The sequence below is a fragment of the Polypterus senegalus genome, chromosome 7 (genome assembly GCF_016835505.1).
Source record: "Polypterus senegalus isolate Bchr_013 chromosome 7, ASM1683550v1, whole genome shotgun sequence".
In the NCBI taxonomy this organism is placed as follows: Eukaryota; Metazoa; Chordata; class Cladistia; order Polypteriformes; family Polypteridae; genus Polypterus; species Polypterus senegalus.
In genome coordinates, this window is record NC_053160.1 from 17,388,756 (window position 1) to 17,405,930 (window position 17,175).

The following is a 17,175-nucleotide window of genomic DNA, read 5'->3' on the forward strand; positions in this document are numbered from 1 at the left end:
CTGTTTGCGAGGGGTATCCCATGGGATCATTAAAACATTCCTTTACAACTGAGGTTAAAACACAATGAAGTGAGCAGTCTTTAAAAAATGACTTTTCGGTTACGACGCACGACCGCGTGCAGCATAGCAAAGTGTTGTACACGCTACATACATCAATTCGCATCCGCGACAAACATGCGTCTTCTTAGATGCTCTTGCACTTTGTACACACCCTCCCACCTCGCTACGCCGCACGGATGATTGTGTGTTGGTTCGTTCCGTGCATTGTTACAATGTTGCTTTTCTTGCTGATGTATTACATTACCGATTTTGCAAATGTAAAATTTTCTCCCTGTGCTTAAAAATTATTAAAAAACCGGCCTGATTATGCGGCGTATGGTACGCCGCGGGTTGGCTAGTGTTTTATATTCTAGTTTCTTCAAAATAGCCACCCTTTGCTGTGATTACTGCTTTGCACACTCTTGGCATTCTCTCGATGAGCTTCAACAGGTAGTCACCTGAAATAAAACCATCAATACGAGACATTATGAAACAATGAACCAGAGTCTGAGCATCATTAAAGGACAGAAGTGGACGGAGGCGGGCAATGTGACGGAGATGATAGAATTAAATTTTGGAAAGAGACCTGATGTGTAGCTCAAAGTTAAGTGATGAATTTAACAAAACACCCAGATTTCTGACAACAGGAGCAGGTTTGACAAGCATACCATCAACAGAAACAGTGAAGTTGGATGCCTTAGAAAGTTTGGATTTTGGATCTACCAGTTACACTTTTAGTTACACTTCAGTTTTATTGGCATTAAGTTTGAGAAAGTTATTTTCCTTCCATAGTTTAGGATCAGTAATGCAGTCAGTGAGTGTGCCGGGAGGTGAGTCTGTAGGCGAGTGTGTACTAAGATATATTGTCTGCATAACAGTGGAAGTTTAGGCCATGCCTGTGAAAAGAGTAGAAAGAATAACGGCCCAAGGACTGAAGCTAAGCGACACAGGTGAGGTGGAGGATTTATATCGGCCGAGTGTGACATAGGTATCGTGCTATGACTGGAATGAAGACATATTTGGCCATCACCTCCACCTTATAAAGTCAGGAAAGACCTCCAAAGCCTTAAAAAACTCAATTTTGAAAAAATATGGCAGTTACTAGGTTTTTCCATTGCATGTGAGAGCTGGTGGTCACAATTGTCATGTTCAGTAATTGGTACAATTTCAAAACCACTCAAATTCATTCATGGCATTGCAATAATGTCCAAATAAAAATAACTTCAATGCACGGCTTAATAAAATGTCCTTATACTTGACAGTGACCAGTGCCATGTTAACCTGCAAAGACGGCAGCTGCTCCAAGGGTATGAAGTTGGTAGAGACAACAAAAGTTAACTGTCGAGATTTCCTGCTCATGGGTTTGAGGTACCAGCATCTGAGCCCTCCTTCTCCTGCAGTTGACTACATAGCCATCAGGCTCGACCTCACCGACACCAGAAGCAGGACGACGCACAAGGCAGGTACTCCTGGACTCAGTTTTCTTGCTAAAGTTGTGGACTCCCCATCTTAATTTGTGCTTTGCTCTCTTCTAGTCAGAACACGCCTGGATTCCAGTCCATATTAAAAACGCCATCCCAAATCAACCTCCAAAAGCTTCTTTCATGTCAATGTTCATCCTTGAAGTGGATCAGTTTATTCTAACCTCTCTAAGCACAGCCACTCTTGATGCGGAAGACAGTGAAACGCCCAAGGATCTGCTGGTCTTCAACATTACACGACCTCCCCAGCAAGGGTATATTACTCACCTCACGGACCACACCAAGCCAATTACTTCTTTCACTTGGAAAGACCTCAATGAGATTTTGATAGCCTATCAACCTCCAAATGGCAGCCACACAGAGAGAAGGAACTTTGAGGTAAGTGGAATAAGGTTCTCGAAATTTCACATTGTTTTATCTAAGCAAGAACAACTCATAGGAAGCATCGGGCCATTTGTAGACCATCTTAATCCAACTGTAGGGTGTTTGGCATAATGCAAGAAAAATCCCTGGGCTGTATGCCAGTCTTTCAGAAGGCACACTCACATAGACAAGGCCATTTCAGAGTTTCAACTTAATCTGTCCTGTTCTTCATTATCACTTGTAGTGGTGCCCCCAGGAAAATGCTTATGGATGCAACAACAACAACAACAACATTTATTTATATAGCACATTTTCATACAAATAATGTAGCTCAAAGTGCTTGTGCAGAGAAACTGCAGAAACAGAATAGCTTTAATTGTCATTGAATTATGTACAATGAGGTTTAGTGACAGTTCTCAGTATAATTCTGTGTAAATGTAAAAGCAAATAAGCAATAAATATGAAGTAAATGAAGATAAGTATAAATATAAACCTAAACACAGCCTGTGCTAGCTATATAAAAACAGTCCATAGAAAAAAAAATATCCACCTTAATAATAGAATAAGTACAGTAAGTGTCTGTCTGTGTGTCCATCCTGTCACTGTTTCTCTGTCATTTCAACAGATGGTGTATCACAAACATTTTTAGTATTAAAATGAATTGCATGTGTCATTCCAACAGATGGTGCATCACAATTATTAACACTGCTTTTACGAATCCCATACCAAAAGGTTTATAACAGAGTCATATGCATTGCATTTGTCATTCCAGTTGATGGTGTATCACAGATATTTTTAGTAGTAAAATTCATTGCGGTTGTCATTTCACCAGATGATGCATCACAAAAATTAACACGGCTTATATGTAAAGAAAAGAGGAGAGGGCCCAAATTTGAGCCCTGAGGAATGCCACAAACAAACAGTTCTGAAGACAATGTACAATCGCTGATGGTAACAGATAAATTTCTATTTAACCAGTCATTCCAACAGATGGCACGTCAGAACCATTAACACTGATTTTACTAACCCCATATCAAATGACATATAACAGAGACATATGCATTGTCTTTGTCATTCCAACAGATGGCATGTCACAAACATTAACAGTGCTTTTACAAATCCCTTTTTAAATGGCACATAACAGATACATAGGCATTGCCTTTGTCATTCCAACAGATGGCACATCACAAGCATTAGCACTGCTTTTACGAATCCAATATCAAATGGCACATAACAGAGAAATATGCCTTTCATGGTGAACCGCCAACATTAATGCTAAGGTGTATGTTGATTATTTCAATTTCTTCTTAGGTGGGTAGCACAGCTAGTAAAATATAAACTGCATAAAGACAGTTTTACTCAAAGTGAGTACTTTATGATGAATCCTACTTATTTAGTACTAAATTTACTGCAACATTAGCTCAAGCGTAATAACATTCTTTGAACCTGGAAATCCAAGCACACGGAGTCGTGTTACACATGCCGGTGAGTAACAGGATGAGCAGATGGTGACCAGGGTGATTTGAATTTTTGGTGATATCAGTAGCCCTGCAGGGACAACAGAAATAGCAGTTATCGTCCATTGATGGATGCTGCTTTCCAAAGATTTTCTGTGCCATTTTATCTGCCACAGAGCAAGTGGAGTACCACACTGTCAAAGAGTAAGTGAGAACACCTTCTATGGAACATCGGTCAGAGGACATCAGGAGCTGCTCAGACACACTAAATATCTTTAATGTTCTGAGGAAATAAAGTCACTGCTGTGTCTTCTTGATCAATGATGTCGTATTAGTTGTCTGTGACAATATTTACAACATTTATTTATAATGCACAGCAGTGGTGGTGGTTCTAAGTCTTTCCTTTGCCTCCTAAAATCAGTTATGACTTCTTTGGTTATTTTCGGTATTGAGCAGCAGGTTATTAACCAAGCCCTATTCAGTCAAGTTCCATACCTCTTCTCTGTAGACTGACTTAGCTCTAACTGAGATCAGCCTGATTGATCTCATGTCGTCTGCGAATTAACGATGATGTTATTTCAAAGAGTTTTTAGGTTTAGAATGAGTACAGGAGGACTTAGCATACAACCTTGTGGAGCTCTGATATTCACTAGCAGAGTGGATGAGGAGTGAAGACCAAATCTGACTGTCAGACAACTGTGGATGGAGATGGTGACTTTAAAATGAGTTCATTAAGAACACGGGGACACAGTTGGAAACTTGTTAAGGGTAAATTTCACACAAACATTAGGAAGGAACCACAGACACTTGGAATAAGCGACCAAGGGACTTTAGGGACATTCAAAACTCAACTTGATGTTATTTTGGAGGAATTAAGTGGGTAGGACTTGCACGTTTTGCTGGGCTGAATTGCCTGTTCTCATGTAGACTGTTCTAATGTTATAAAAAGTCATAGATCCACAAGCTAATGAAATGGCTAATCTCCATGTCCAAAGGTTTAGTAACCATTCTGCTCTGAGTAACGGTGTTAAAAGCAGATCTGTAATCAATTAATAGCTATGGTGTTCAAGGTGAGCTAGTGCAGACTGAAGAACTGTAGCAATGGTATCTTCTTTACACCTGTTGGTTTGTAAGCAAACTTACATAATCCTCACAGTGCTGCCAGGTGAGGATAAGTTTTTTGGAGAAGAGAGATAACCACATCCTCCACTCTAATCCTTGTCTGATAGGCCATCTCCAGTGGTTCCAGGTGATCTAACCACAAAATGACTTGTGTAATCCTGGACCAGCCTCTCAAAGGTCTTCATGATGTGATAGTCTATAGTTATTAGGTGAAGAGGCGCCTGCCTTCTTTGGAACAGGAGCAAAGCAGGATGTCTGTGAAGATACTCATTCATTCAGGTGAAATTATCTGGTAGTTGAGTCATAACAACTGGACTTTGTTCTTGTTAGGTAGATACGTTTCACTGCTCATCCAAGCAGCTTCTTCAATCTGAGGAATGTTATTAGAGATCACAAATTTATCCTCCAGGTTAGTTTCACTTCACACCTGCCCTGAATAGTAAAACAAAGGAAGGAGACAGGTAGATGTAACAGTCGCACCTTTTAACAGCCCCTCCTACCCCCATAGAGTGGGTCGTTAAGAGTGGTCCGCCTGGTGGAGGTGTCAATTGGGCCTGACTTTCCAGGGGATGGATGAAAGGGGAGCATGAGAAACTGAAGACAGGTTATACCTAAAGCCTCCACCTCTGTTGAGTGAGGGGTTGTTGATTTGCACATGCAAAGCTTCCCTCAACCCTCTCTAAAACTACTTGTCTTCTCTATCCAACATCTGGACGTTAATGTCCTCAAATGAGTGTCCTTTGTCCTTCAAATGGAGGTACACAGCTGATTCAGGCCCTGAGGTGTTGCTCCTTCTGTGCTGGGCCATCCTCCTGTGTAGTGGCTGTTTGGTCTCTCCAATGTACAGTTCAGGACACTCTTCGCTGCATTGAATGGCACATACTACATTGCTCTTCTTCTGTTTTGGTATCCGGTCTTTGGGGTGGACGAGTCTCTGTCTCGGTGTGTTAGTGGGTTTGAAGTGAACAGGTATGTGGTATTTTTCAAAAATCCTTTTTAGCTTTTTGGACACACCTGCCATGTTTGGAATAACCAGGTTCTTCCGTTGGCCCAGGGACTTCGACCGTTCCATTGTCCTTTTTCTGGAACAGGATCCTGCCTTGTTAAAGGCCCACTTAGGATATCCACAGATCTTAAGGGCTGTCATCAGATTCCTGTTTTCCTTCTTCTTAGCTCCTGTGGAAGTGGGGCTGTTCTCTGCTCTGTGGTGTAGTGTCCCGATAACCCCTAGTTTGTGTTGTAGTGGGTGATGTGAGTCGAACAAAACATTCTGGTCAGTGTGGGTGGGTTTTCTGTAGATTTCTATTTCTAGCTTTCCCTCAGTCCCAATGATGACTGCACAATCCAGGAAAGCCAGCCAGTTATCTTTGGAGTCTTCCAAGGTGAATTGTATGTTGGTGTCCACTGAGTTAATGTGGTCTGTAAAGGCCTGTACCTCCCGGATCTTGATCTTTACCCAGGTGTCATCAACATATCTGAACCAGTGGGTTGGTGTCATCCCTAGTAAAGAGTTGAGTGCTTTCTCCTCCATTTCTTCCATGTACTAGTTGGCTACAATGGGTGACACTGGGGAACCCAAGGCACAGTCCTGTCTCTTTTTGTAAGTTTTCCACAGCAGTTGCACTTTCTGAAGCCTTAGGGAAACACTGAACATTCAGACTAATCAGACAAATCATTCTGACCATCCAGAAAGTATTAGAACAAAGTTTGTTTTGGAGCTGCGTGGCAGTACTGCTAACTGTGGTCCTGTCATTTCATCCAAATGTGCAATAGCCAGTGACAGCAGTGGACAGATTGTAAGGGAGCCTGGAGAAGGAGTTGGGGTACCAGCCGGGCTACCCTGTTTAACTCTTTAAGGGTGGATGTCGACTTTTGTCGACACAAGGGGTTGAGGGTGGATGTCAGCTAAAGTCGACATTCAGTGGCAGAGGGCGAAAAAAAAACTGTAAACGTCGGTTAAAACTCACCGTTACTCTATAGGTAGACCCTCTTTGCTAGGAGGGCTGTTAAGACTTGTCAATTTTACATCGAATCCTTGTGTGTGCGTAAGTAACGGAGAGTAAACAACTCCTAGAATGCTGTCATTATTGGGTGAGAGAATGAAGCAAATGCACAAAACAGAATACTCTGTGCGTATTATTTATTTAGCAATTTATTTTTTGCGTATTATTGCTGAACTGGACTTATCGAACTCTGATTTTGATATTAGTGATCTGGAAGTCAAAAATGAAAGATAGGTACCTGCATCTGCTTATTGGTCCCCAGATGATCGTGCAGCAACGTTCGCCCTAGGAGGACTACACAGATATACAGTGGTGTGCAAAACTATTTGCCCCCTTCCTGATTTTTTTATTCTTTTGCATGTTTGTCACACAAAATGTTTCTGATCATCAAACACATTTAACCATTAGTCAAATATAACACAAGTAAACACAAAATGCAGTTTTTAAATGATGGTTTTTATTATTTAGGGAGAAAAAATCCAAACCTACATGGCCCTGTGTGAAAAAGTAATTGCCCCCTTGTTCAAAAATAACCTAACTGTGGTGTATCACATCCATCCATCCATCCATGGAGTTCAATTTCCGTAGCCACCCCCAGGCCTGATTACTGCCACACCTGTTTCAATCAAGAAATCACTTAAATAGGAGCTGCCTGACACAGAGACGTAGACCAAAAGCACCTCAAAAGCTAGACATCATGCCAAGATCCAAAGAAATTCAGGAACAAATGAGAACAGAAGTAATTGAGATCTATCAGTCTGGTAAAGGTTATAAAGCCATTTCTAAAGCTTTGGGACTCCAGCGAACCACAGTGAGAGCCATTATCCACAAATGGCAAAAACTTGGAACAGTGGTGAACCTTCCCAGGAGTGGCCGGCCGACCAAAATTACCCAAAGAGCGCAGAGACGACTCATCCGAGAGGTCACAAAAGACCCCAGGACAACGTCTAAAGAACTGCAGGCCTCACTTGCCTCAATTAAGGTCAGTGTTCACGACTCCACCATAAGAAAGAGACTGGGCAAAAACGGCCTGCATGGCAGATTTCCAAGACGCAAACCACTGTTAAGTAAAAAGAACATTAGGGCTCATCTCAATTTTGCTAAGAAACATCTCAATGATTGCCAAGTCTTTTGGGAAAATACCTTGTGGACTGATGAGACAAAAGTTGAACTTTTTGGAAGGCAAATGTCCCGTTACATCTGGCGTAAAAGGAACACAGCATTTCAGAAAAAGAACATCATACCAACAGTAAAATATGGTGGTGGTAGTGTGATGGTCTGGGGTTGTTTTGCTGCTTCAGGACCTGGAAGGCTTGCTGTGATAGATGGAACCATGAATTCTACTGTCTACCAAAAAATCCTGAAGGAGAATGTCCGGCCATCTGTTCGTCAATTCAAGCTAAAGTGATCTTGGGTGCTGCAACAGGACAATGACCCAAAACATACCAGCAAATCCACCTCTGAATGGCTGAAGAAAAACAAAATGAAGACTTTGGAGTGGCCTAGTCAAAGTCCTGACCTGAATCCAATTGAGATGCTATGGCATGACCTTAAAAAGGCGGTTCATGCTAGAAAACCCTCAAATAAAGCTGAATCTGTAGGAGGCAAGCTGGCAACTGGACTTAATCAAACAATGCTGTGTGCCAGTGGGCACTACGGATTACCAGCCACTCGCATACTTCAAGCTGTTTTTTTCTAGAAAGTTCTTTTCATCTTATGAGTGATGAGAGAAACAAGCATGTAATAATTATGTGAATTTACGTACCGTACAGGCTCATGGAACATAAAACAGAGTGACATTTGTCACAAATAAGTGTTGTATGTTGATTTATGTGTAAACCATTGTTTTGTGTGCTTTTTTTTGGAAAAATATTCATCCCTAGTACAAAAGGGAAAAAACTAATTAGCCCTAAAAGAGTTCATTTGTAGCTGTCTAGACACCAAATGAAAACAAACAAGAGAAGCCAATAAAATAAAAATTAAAATAATTTAAAAAAAGACTAAATGTTTGTGATGCACCATCTGTTGGAATGACAGACACATAGCAACCAGATGGACACACCCACCCACACATTTTTCCTTTCATTAAGGTAAATGACTTAGCTTGAACTTTGCTTAAAACGGAAAGATTTCCAGAAAGAGAATTCTGTTGCTTGAGCAACCATTTGTGAAATCAAATATCGGGAAACGATTCCACAAAGTTGAAGTTAGACCAGCATCCCACTACGGGACATATCAGACTTGAAGTTAGAAAATCTCTTTGTGTCTAACGGTGTCAAGTTATATGGCTAGCAACTGCATGGGGTAACAGACGGCACAATTTTCCTCAGGACTTTATGATCACCATTCCAAGTTCTGTATTGCAAAAGTATCACGAGACCGGCTCGTTTATGGAAGCCAAATAATATGAAGCACATTGGCATAAGAAGAAGAAATCTGCACAAAATAACCCAACAGCATGACATCTGTGCTGCCCCCAAAGTTGAACAAGTCTCTGCTGTATTTTTGAGGCAGGGTCCCAGGACTACCCTGTACTTACTGAAAAAAAAGCACATCCTCTCATGAACCTTTGGGTTTATTGGTCAGTCTACAAGTACATCCTCTTCCTCAACTATGGCTACAATCTTTGGCTCTGAAACAATGAGACTACGAGTACAGATGTCCAAGTTGAGGAGCAGATCATCCACAGATCAAGAGGAGCCTGCTGAGGTAGTTTGGAATGGCTCTTCAAAGTGATGCCATAGGTTAACCATTTTGGGTTCCCAAAAGAAAAAAAAAACTTTATTTAGATTTGTAAAAGGCTTCATAAATCCTGAATAGATGATAACAGATTTGTGAAATACCAATGGCTCTTGATCTTTAAAGGTCTCCTGTTGCATAAAATCACACAGGCCAAGTCTGAGGTTTCTTAATCTGTTAATATTCTGCTAATTAGCCTACAATACAATACAATACAGTCTATTTTTGTATTGCCCAAATTCACACAAGGAGTGCCGCAGTGGGCTTTAACAGGCCCTGCCTTTTGACAGCCACGCAGCCCTGACTCTCTAAAAAGACAAGGATAGACCCCATTCCAGGGAGGTTAGGCGTGCAGTGAGCATAAAAAAAAAAAACTGGATAAATTCAATACAATACACAGAACAGAACACAAGAGACCTTCAATACAGTATAATATTACAAGTACAGAGCAGAATTCAACAGTAGATGATATCCCATAATAGGATTTGGATTTGTTCAGAGTCCTGGAGACCTCGGCCATCAAGCTGCCTCTCCCTATTGGCCATTCCACAGATTAGTCAGCGCTGGGCCAGCCAATCAGATGAAAGGACCCCTCTACCCGACAGTTCCTGATCCACCATCAGAAATGACTTTACCTTAGGCAGGCAAAACGACTTGGCAGGTGGGCCGGGGCACCAAGTGCCACATTTGAGTACCAAGAAGAGAAACAGAATAGGTGAGGGTTAGTAACAAATTATAACTATAATGTTACTTATGTTTTAGTGCTAATGACTAACAACAGATATGCAGTCTGTACAGTTAATCAGCAGCTCTAGTCAGGGTGTGCTAAACTGAAGTCGTGAGTCTTCAGCCGGGATTTGAAAGCTGAGACTGAAGGGGCATCTCTTATAGTAGCAGGCAGACCACTCCACAGCTTAGTGGCCCTGGAACTAAAAGCTTGACCTCCCACTGCTATTTTATTAATCCTTGGAATCCTAAGCAGATCGGCATCTTGAGATCTTAATATGCGCTTTGGTTTGTAAGTAATGATAAGTTCAGACAAGTAAGCCAGACCTCTGCCATTTAAGGCTTTATATGTTAAAAGTGGAATTTTGATATCTGCCCAAAACTTAACTGGAAGCCAGTGTAGCCTACAATACATTAAACTTTCAAAGTTTTTTCAAAGCACAAACCACCAATTTCATATGGAAAAAACTCTTCTTTATCGAGCAATAGTTCTACAAAGAAAACATATCAAATTTAACCAATGGGAGGAGACCATTCAGTCCATCAAGCCCATTTGTTTAGCTAATAGCTAAGCTGTCCCAATATCTCTTCCTGATTCTTCTTAAAGGTTGTCAAGGTTTCTTCTTCAACTCCATGTCTCAGTAGTTTGTTCCAAAGTCCCACAATTCTTCCTGGCTTCAGTTTTAAATGCACTTCCCCGTAATGTCCCTTAAGAACCACACAATCCAGTAAAGAACCATATAATGCCATTACAGAACCAGGATTTTTAAGAATGTTGGATGTCCTCTGGGTGTCTACAACAGGAGGTTCACCAGATATGTCAAACTGGGAGAGGACTTGTGCAAATCCAGGACACGTTGGAAGAACTCTATATGGCCTGGGGGTGTCTGGAAATGAAGATGAAGAAGGTCGCTGGCCAGCTAGTCAGCCCAGCTTGGTGTGTTGCTTGGGTGAACTTCATCACGAAAAGAAGAATGAAAATAATGAAGATGATGATATATTGATAAGGGCTTTGGAACTTTGTATTTGTCTCTATGTTTAAAAGTGTAAAATATGATTTTTCCTAAAGATATTTGTTTGTAGAACTTGACCTGATATTTTTCTAGTTTTCATCTTTCTATAACATAGGACAAAGTGGACTGGACACTTTTATGTTGCTCTCATTGTTGTGGTTGATCATTTGCATTTCTTTCTTTCATGGCAGATGGAGTGTGAGGTGTACGATTTTTTCTTTGTGCAAAGTTCTCCCTTTGTCGTGCACATTTCAGTCAGGACCGCTGACACAAATGCTCCAAGGGTTTCTTGGAATATGGGTAAGCTTTTATATTGTTAACATTTGATGTGGATCTTTCAAAAAGATTCTAATACTCAACTTTTCTGTGTACCAACAGTGCTAATGTATAATTACAGGACCATGTTTAGGTGTCAGTACATGAAACCTCAAAAGCAGGCTGACTGATAAATGTATTTACTTGTAAAAGCATCAAAAAGTAACTTTGAAATAATTTTAATTGGTGCCTCTTAGGAATTGAATTACGTGTACTTTTCTGGAACAGGGGACAGTCTTAGGATTTTATATGAAGTCTCCATAAGATGAAGCAGAAGGACCCGGTGAAGCCTTTAAAAATGTCAGGACTTCATGTTTGTGTGTTGTGACAGATAGGGGGTGCTGTCGTCCCCTTGAACCCTCGGATCAGACACCAGATAAAAGTCCAATAATTGAATTTATTACAATTATAATGTGCACAAAGCACCCTCCACTCCACAATACTCATATGCAGTAAATCAACAGTACTCAAACAATAATTAATCCTCCACACCCAGACGCGTTGTTCCCTTCCTCACAACTCAGCTCGCCCATCTGGGATCTCCCGCAGTCTCTTATATTCCTTGACCCGGAAGTGCTTCTGACCCCTCAGTTCATGTGATTATCCAGCACTTCCGGGTCAGGTGAAAACTCCTTTTCTTCATCAGCCCGGAAGAACTTTATTTCTTCCGTCCATGTGACTGGGACGTACTTTCGGGCTGTATGGAAAATAAATGTCTCTGTGCTTCCCTGCAGTGTCCTGTGGTGGCCCTGATGTTATCCAGCAGGGCTGTGTATTAAAAATCCATAGTCCATGATGCCCTGCTAGAATTCGGGGCATCTCCTCGTCGCAGGGAGGACTCCCTCTGGCGGCTTGGGGGTATTGGCCAGGATAAGCTGCTGGTCATAGTCCACAGTGTGTATATTGTAAGGGAAAGAGAGCAACAAGAAAGAGTTGGGGAACCAGCCTGGTCACCCCATATAATTGGTTTATCACAATCAGCAAAACAAGCATACAATTGTCACAGAGTCGTCTCTGCAGAAGTGAGTTCAAAATAAAACTGTCCCAAGATGGAGGAGCTTCCTGTTTTAGGCCATTCTGACAAGAAGAGGCGAGTCAAGGTGGACACAAACCTAAAAAATGACATCAGAGGGGTGTTAGCCATCAATCATCTGGTCTGCAGAAGGAGGAAGAAAGAAAGGCATTAGGACACAGCGCCAAACTTTGAAGTGGCGGTAGAATTGCAGTCACTGTAGAGAGTCACTACAGCTGTTCCCTATGCACACACATGTGACTACAGTATATGTACAGTATATAAATAAGGTGAGTCAAAATTATGTTAATATTTGAATGGCGGAAACAATTTATTCACAAAACATACTCCATACTTGCAAGATGACTAATAGGAATGGCTCAACCTGTTCGCCATCATGTTCAACACATGAACCATATGTGGCACATAACTTGTCCACAAAAATTGCATACAAGTTTATAAATAGCAGTATCATTAGTGTTAACATCATTTTGACTCACCCGATACATATACAGTGGAACCTTGGTTCACGACCATAATTCGTTCCAGAACTTTGGTCGTAAACCGAGTTGGTCGTGAACCGAAGCAGTTTCCCCCATAGGATTGTATGTAAATACAATTAATCCGTTCCAGACAGTACAAACTGTATGTAAATATGTAAATATATGTAAAGATTAAGCACAAATATAGTTAATTACACCATAGAATGCACAGTGTAATAGTAAACTAATGTAAAAACATTGAATAACACTGACACAAAACACCCAGCAGCAAGCGCTCGCTTGCGCTCTCTCTCTCTCTATCTGTAGCGGCGCGCACACACACACACACACACACCCTCCCCTCCCCCCTCTGTCAGCAGCACGTGGAGCACTTTTTTTAAAATGAGTTTGAAGCACAGCGGAAATAAAAGGAACATTAGAACAAATCTGAAGTGTATTTAAAAACCAACCACAAGCAACCAAAAAAGTAACAAGATCACGCTATTTTAGCCTCACAGGCCGATCGCTGTAAACACTTTTTTTTAAATGAATTTTAAGCACAGCGGAAAAAAAGGAACATTTGAAAAAAGAGAAAAGTAACATTGCAACAATTCAGGCTACGAACTGAAAAATTAAAAATCCGTAATACAAAAACCACCAAGAAAACTAACCTTGCATGAGTCGAGTTCTGGCATGAAGTGTTCTCCTTCAGGGGTTTTCTCTCTTGTGAGTTCTTGGGTTTCTGGTGTTTTAGCTGTTTAGCTGGTGGGGGCGAAAGCCTCATGCAGCCATTCCAAAAAGAAAGTTCTTGTGACCCAACCCTTCGTGTTTGCCCTCCACATTTACTGGCATTCTGGCTTTGTTTGCATTGTGCTGCTTGAAAGCACGAGGGTTCTCAAATTGGTAAATGAGTAAACTGGTAAACAGTTTTTCCACCTCTTCCAGCACTTGAAGCCTCTGCCTGGTTAACGCTGTAACTCCTTTTGCAATATCACCTGCTTTAATAGATTCTTTCTGCTTTAGAATAGTCGAAATCGTAGATTTTGACTTCTTGTACTCGGCGGCAAGATCAGTAACACGAACACCACACTCAAACTTTTCAATAATTTCTTTCTTTACTTCGATTTCAATTTTCTTCAAAACTTTCTTCTCACCACTCTTCACTTGCTTAGAAGCCAAAGTTAACTGCAAAAGCACACACAATACAGTAGAGCACAAAGAGAGCTCAAGTAAAGCACCCACGTCTGACTGAGAACAATGCAACACGTGCGGAAATCATAGGCGCGCACAAACCGAAAGGGAAACTGACTTCGTATACCAAGCGTGTGGTCGTGAACCGAGGCAAAAGTTTGGCAAACTTTTTGGTCGTGAACCAAGTCGTACGTGAATGGAGACGTTCGTGAACTGAGGTTCCACTGTATATATAGCACTTCTATACTGGTTATATCTATACTAATAAAAGGCAAAGCCCTCACTCACTCACTCACTCACTCACTCACTCACTCACTCACTGACTCATCACTCATTCTCCAACTTCCCGTGTGGGTGGAAGGCTGAAATTTGGCAGGTTCATTCCTTACAAAAGTTGGGCAGGTTTTATATCGAAATTCTACGCGTAATGGTCATAACTGGAAGCTGTTTTTCTCCATTTACTGTAATGGAGATGAGCTTGAAAGCCGTGGGCGGAGTTTCGTGTGACATCATCACGCCTCCCACGTAATCACGCAGTACATAGAAAACCAGGAAGACCTCCAAAAAGTGCTGAAGAAAACATGCATTATATAATTGAGAAGGCAGCGAAACAATAAGAAGCGAGCGAGTGACATATACAGCCATATTCATGAGTTCTGCTACTGAAACAAAGCACGATGTAAACCTACACTTTAAATTAAGTTCATAGACAGGCTGCCGCTGGCGTTTGTAATTTAGTGCCTGCCCATATAAGGCCGTCCGTCAGCGGCAATCCAATAGCAAACTCCCACTAAATATTCACGGGTGAAGGACTGTGCTTATGGAGAGGAAGATGAGATGGTCAGGGTGGTGTTTGACACAAACTCAGCGAAACTGCGAGAGAAAGTTTTAAGTGCCAGGACTAAGGTAACATTAAATACAGCCATGGACATAGCACGAGATGGCACCAGCACAGCTGGGAACCTTCGATGCATGTACACCGAACTCACGGAACTGGCGCAGTGCACAGATAAAAGCAACAGTTCCAAAGAGCTGAACAAAACCGAATTACACAATTGAAAAGGCAGCAAAAAATATGAAGCGCCTGATACATACAAGCATATTCATAAATCCAACTACTGCGGAAACAAAGCACACGTTGGAAAAAGTCAATGTCCCGCTAAAGGAAGACAGTGTAAAAAACCCGTGCATGCAGTGTGTCAGGTCTCAGATAAAGAAGAAGACGAGCTGTTTATTGATGCAGTAAGAAACGAATCGATGAATGAAACCTGTCATCTTTACAACGATTGACAAACACGGAATGTAACTTGAACACAACACATCCTACAAATACGAACCTGATTGAAAGAAATAATGATAATCAAATCCTTGATGACAGCAACACTCAGTAACACTCACAAAACAAATACTGTATATTGACAGTCATGTTACGTTATTTTTAAAATGTTCCCTTTTCTTTTTCTAGCTTTTTTAACACACTACTTCTCCGCTGCGATACGCGGGTATATATATATATGTATATATATATAACCCGATCTACATACTCGAATAATGGATACTTTATTTGCCATCAATGATTGTTTTGGTAAAGCCATACTCAGTGTATTCATTAGATGAACGGTAAAAAAGTAAGAGCGAGGGAGGATGCAGGCTGTAGTGCGCGTCAACTCTATCTGAATTGCGATCACATTTGAAAAATATATCTTTTCAAGTTCTATTTAGTCCATATGTGTCAAACTCAAGGGCAGGGCCACATCCGCCCGGCGTAATTATATCCGCCCGAGATCATTTTATATACTGTATTATTGTTATTAAAGCCCGGTATATGAAGCGCTGGTAACACAATAAACTACAGATCCCATAATGCAGCGCTTCAGCTGCCTTGCCTAACACTTACCGCTAATCAAGTCTACCTTATGATGCTGCAAGTTATTGCGAAGCTAGCTCACACGATGCTGAGAGAAAAGTTGATTCTGAAAATAGAGCCTTTAAAACCGATGGGAGGCTGAGTATATGTTTACTGAACCCGTGTGTCTCATTTGTGGAGCTAATGTGGCTGTAATTACAGAATTTAATCTAAGACGGCACTATGAGACAAAACATCAGGGTAACCTGAATGCAATGCAGAAGATACAGAAAGCAGAATAATTAAATAAGAATCTGACACTTCAGCGGACGTTTTAACCCGTGCACAATCACAAAGTGATTTCAAGTGAAGCTGCTTTTATGGGAGACACAAACTTGCCCCACTTTCCCTGTTGCCAAGTAATGTTAAACCAAATCGTCACTACGGTGTTCCCAAATACGCACTTTGCTGATAAACTGAGCGCACTGAGTTTGCACGGCGCTTTGGTGACTTTGAAGAACAAAAAGTCCGTCTACATGCGGCTCGAACCTTGTGCATGTTTGGTAGCACATATCTGTGTGAGAAGCTCTTCTCAGTGATAAAGACTAACAAAACAGCACACAGGAGTCGCCTCACTGATGAGCACCTGCAATCCATCCTGAGAATCTCCACAACACAGAACCTCACACCAAACAGAAACGAACCTGTTGCCAAAAAGATGCCAGGCGTCCAGCTCTAAAATGACATATGAGCAAAGACAACTGAATGATTTGATTTGTTATTGCTGAAAGGAACACATTTTATTTATATTTCCAGGTTTTGTTATGCAGCATGTTCATATTTGAATTTGTATAATTTTGACAGGATATATTTTTATGGAGAGCAAAATCTTTTGGGATATTTAAAATCTAAGTTTATTTTTTATATAAAATTACATAAGAGTAAAGAAATTTGAATGTTTGTTCTTTTAACGTTTACTTTATTTCTAACTTGTATAATTTAGACAGGATATATTTTTATGGAGAGCAAAATATTATAAGTTGTTTAAGGTTTGAGTTGATTTATTCAGGAATAATATTCCTGTCTGTTTTACCATTCCTACCAAAGATATTTCTGTCGACTAAATAAAAATTCCTTCTATTTAAAATTTAAATAGAACTTGAACAAATACGATAGTTCATAATATCCACGCAGACTTGCACGTAAGAGCGGGTGTCATCCGTTTTAACAAGCAGCGTATTGCACTGATACTGAAATAGCTGTGTGTGTATATATGTAGATATGTATATATGTATGTATATATGTGTATATATATGTGTATATGTATAGATATGTATATATATATGTTTATGTGTGTGTGTATATATATATATATATATACTGTAT

The 17,175-nt window shown here is 40.7% G+C and overlaps 1 protein-coding gene across 3 annotated transcripts in view; it reads left to right on the top strand.

Annotated features, from left to right (window-relative positions):
* The window catches only part of frem1a (Fras1 related extracellular matrix 1a), a 265,444-nt gene that overhangs the window by 101,940 nt on the left and 146,329 nt on the right, over nt 1-17,175 (top strand). For all 3 annotated transcript variants that reach the window (XM_039758260.1, XM_039758263.1, XM_039758261.1), the window contains exons 5-7: nt 1,302-1,498; nt 1,575-1,898; nt 11,135-11,243. In XM_039758260.1, the coding sequence (XP_039614194.1) occupies nt 1,302-1,498; nt 1,575-1,898; nt 11,135-11,243 (630 nt within the window). The remainder of the gene's footprint in view (nt 1-1,301; nt 1,499-1,574; nt 1,899-11,134; nt 11,244-17,175) is intronic.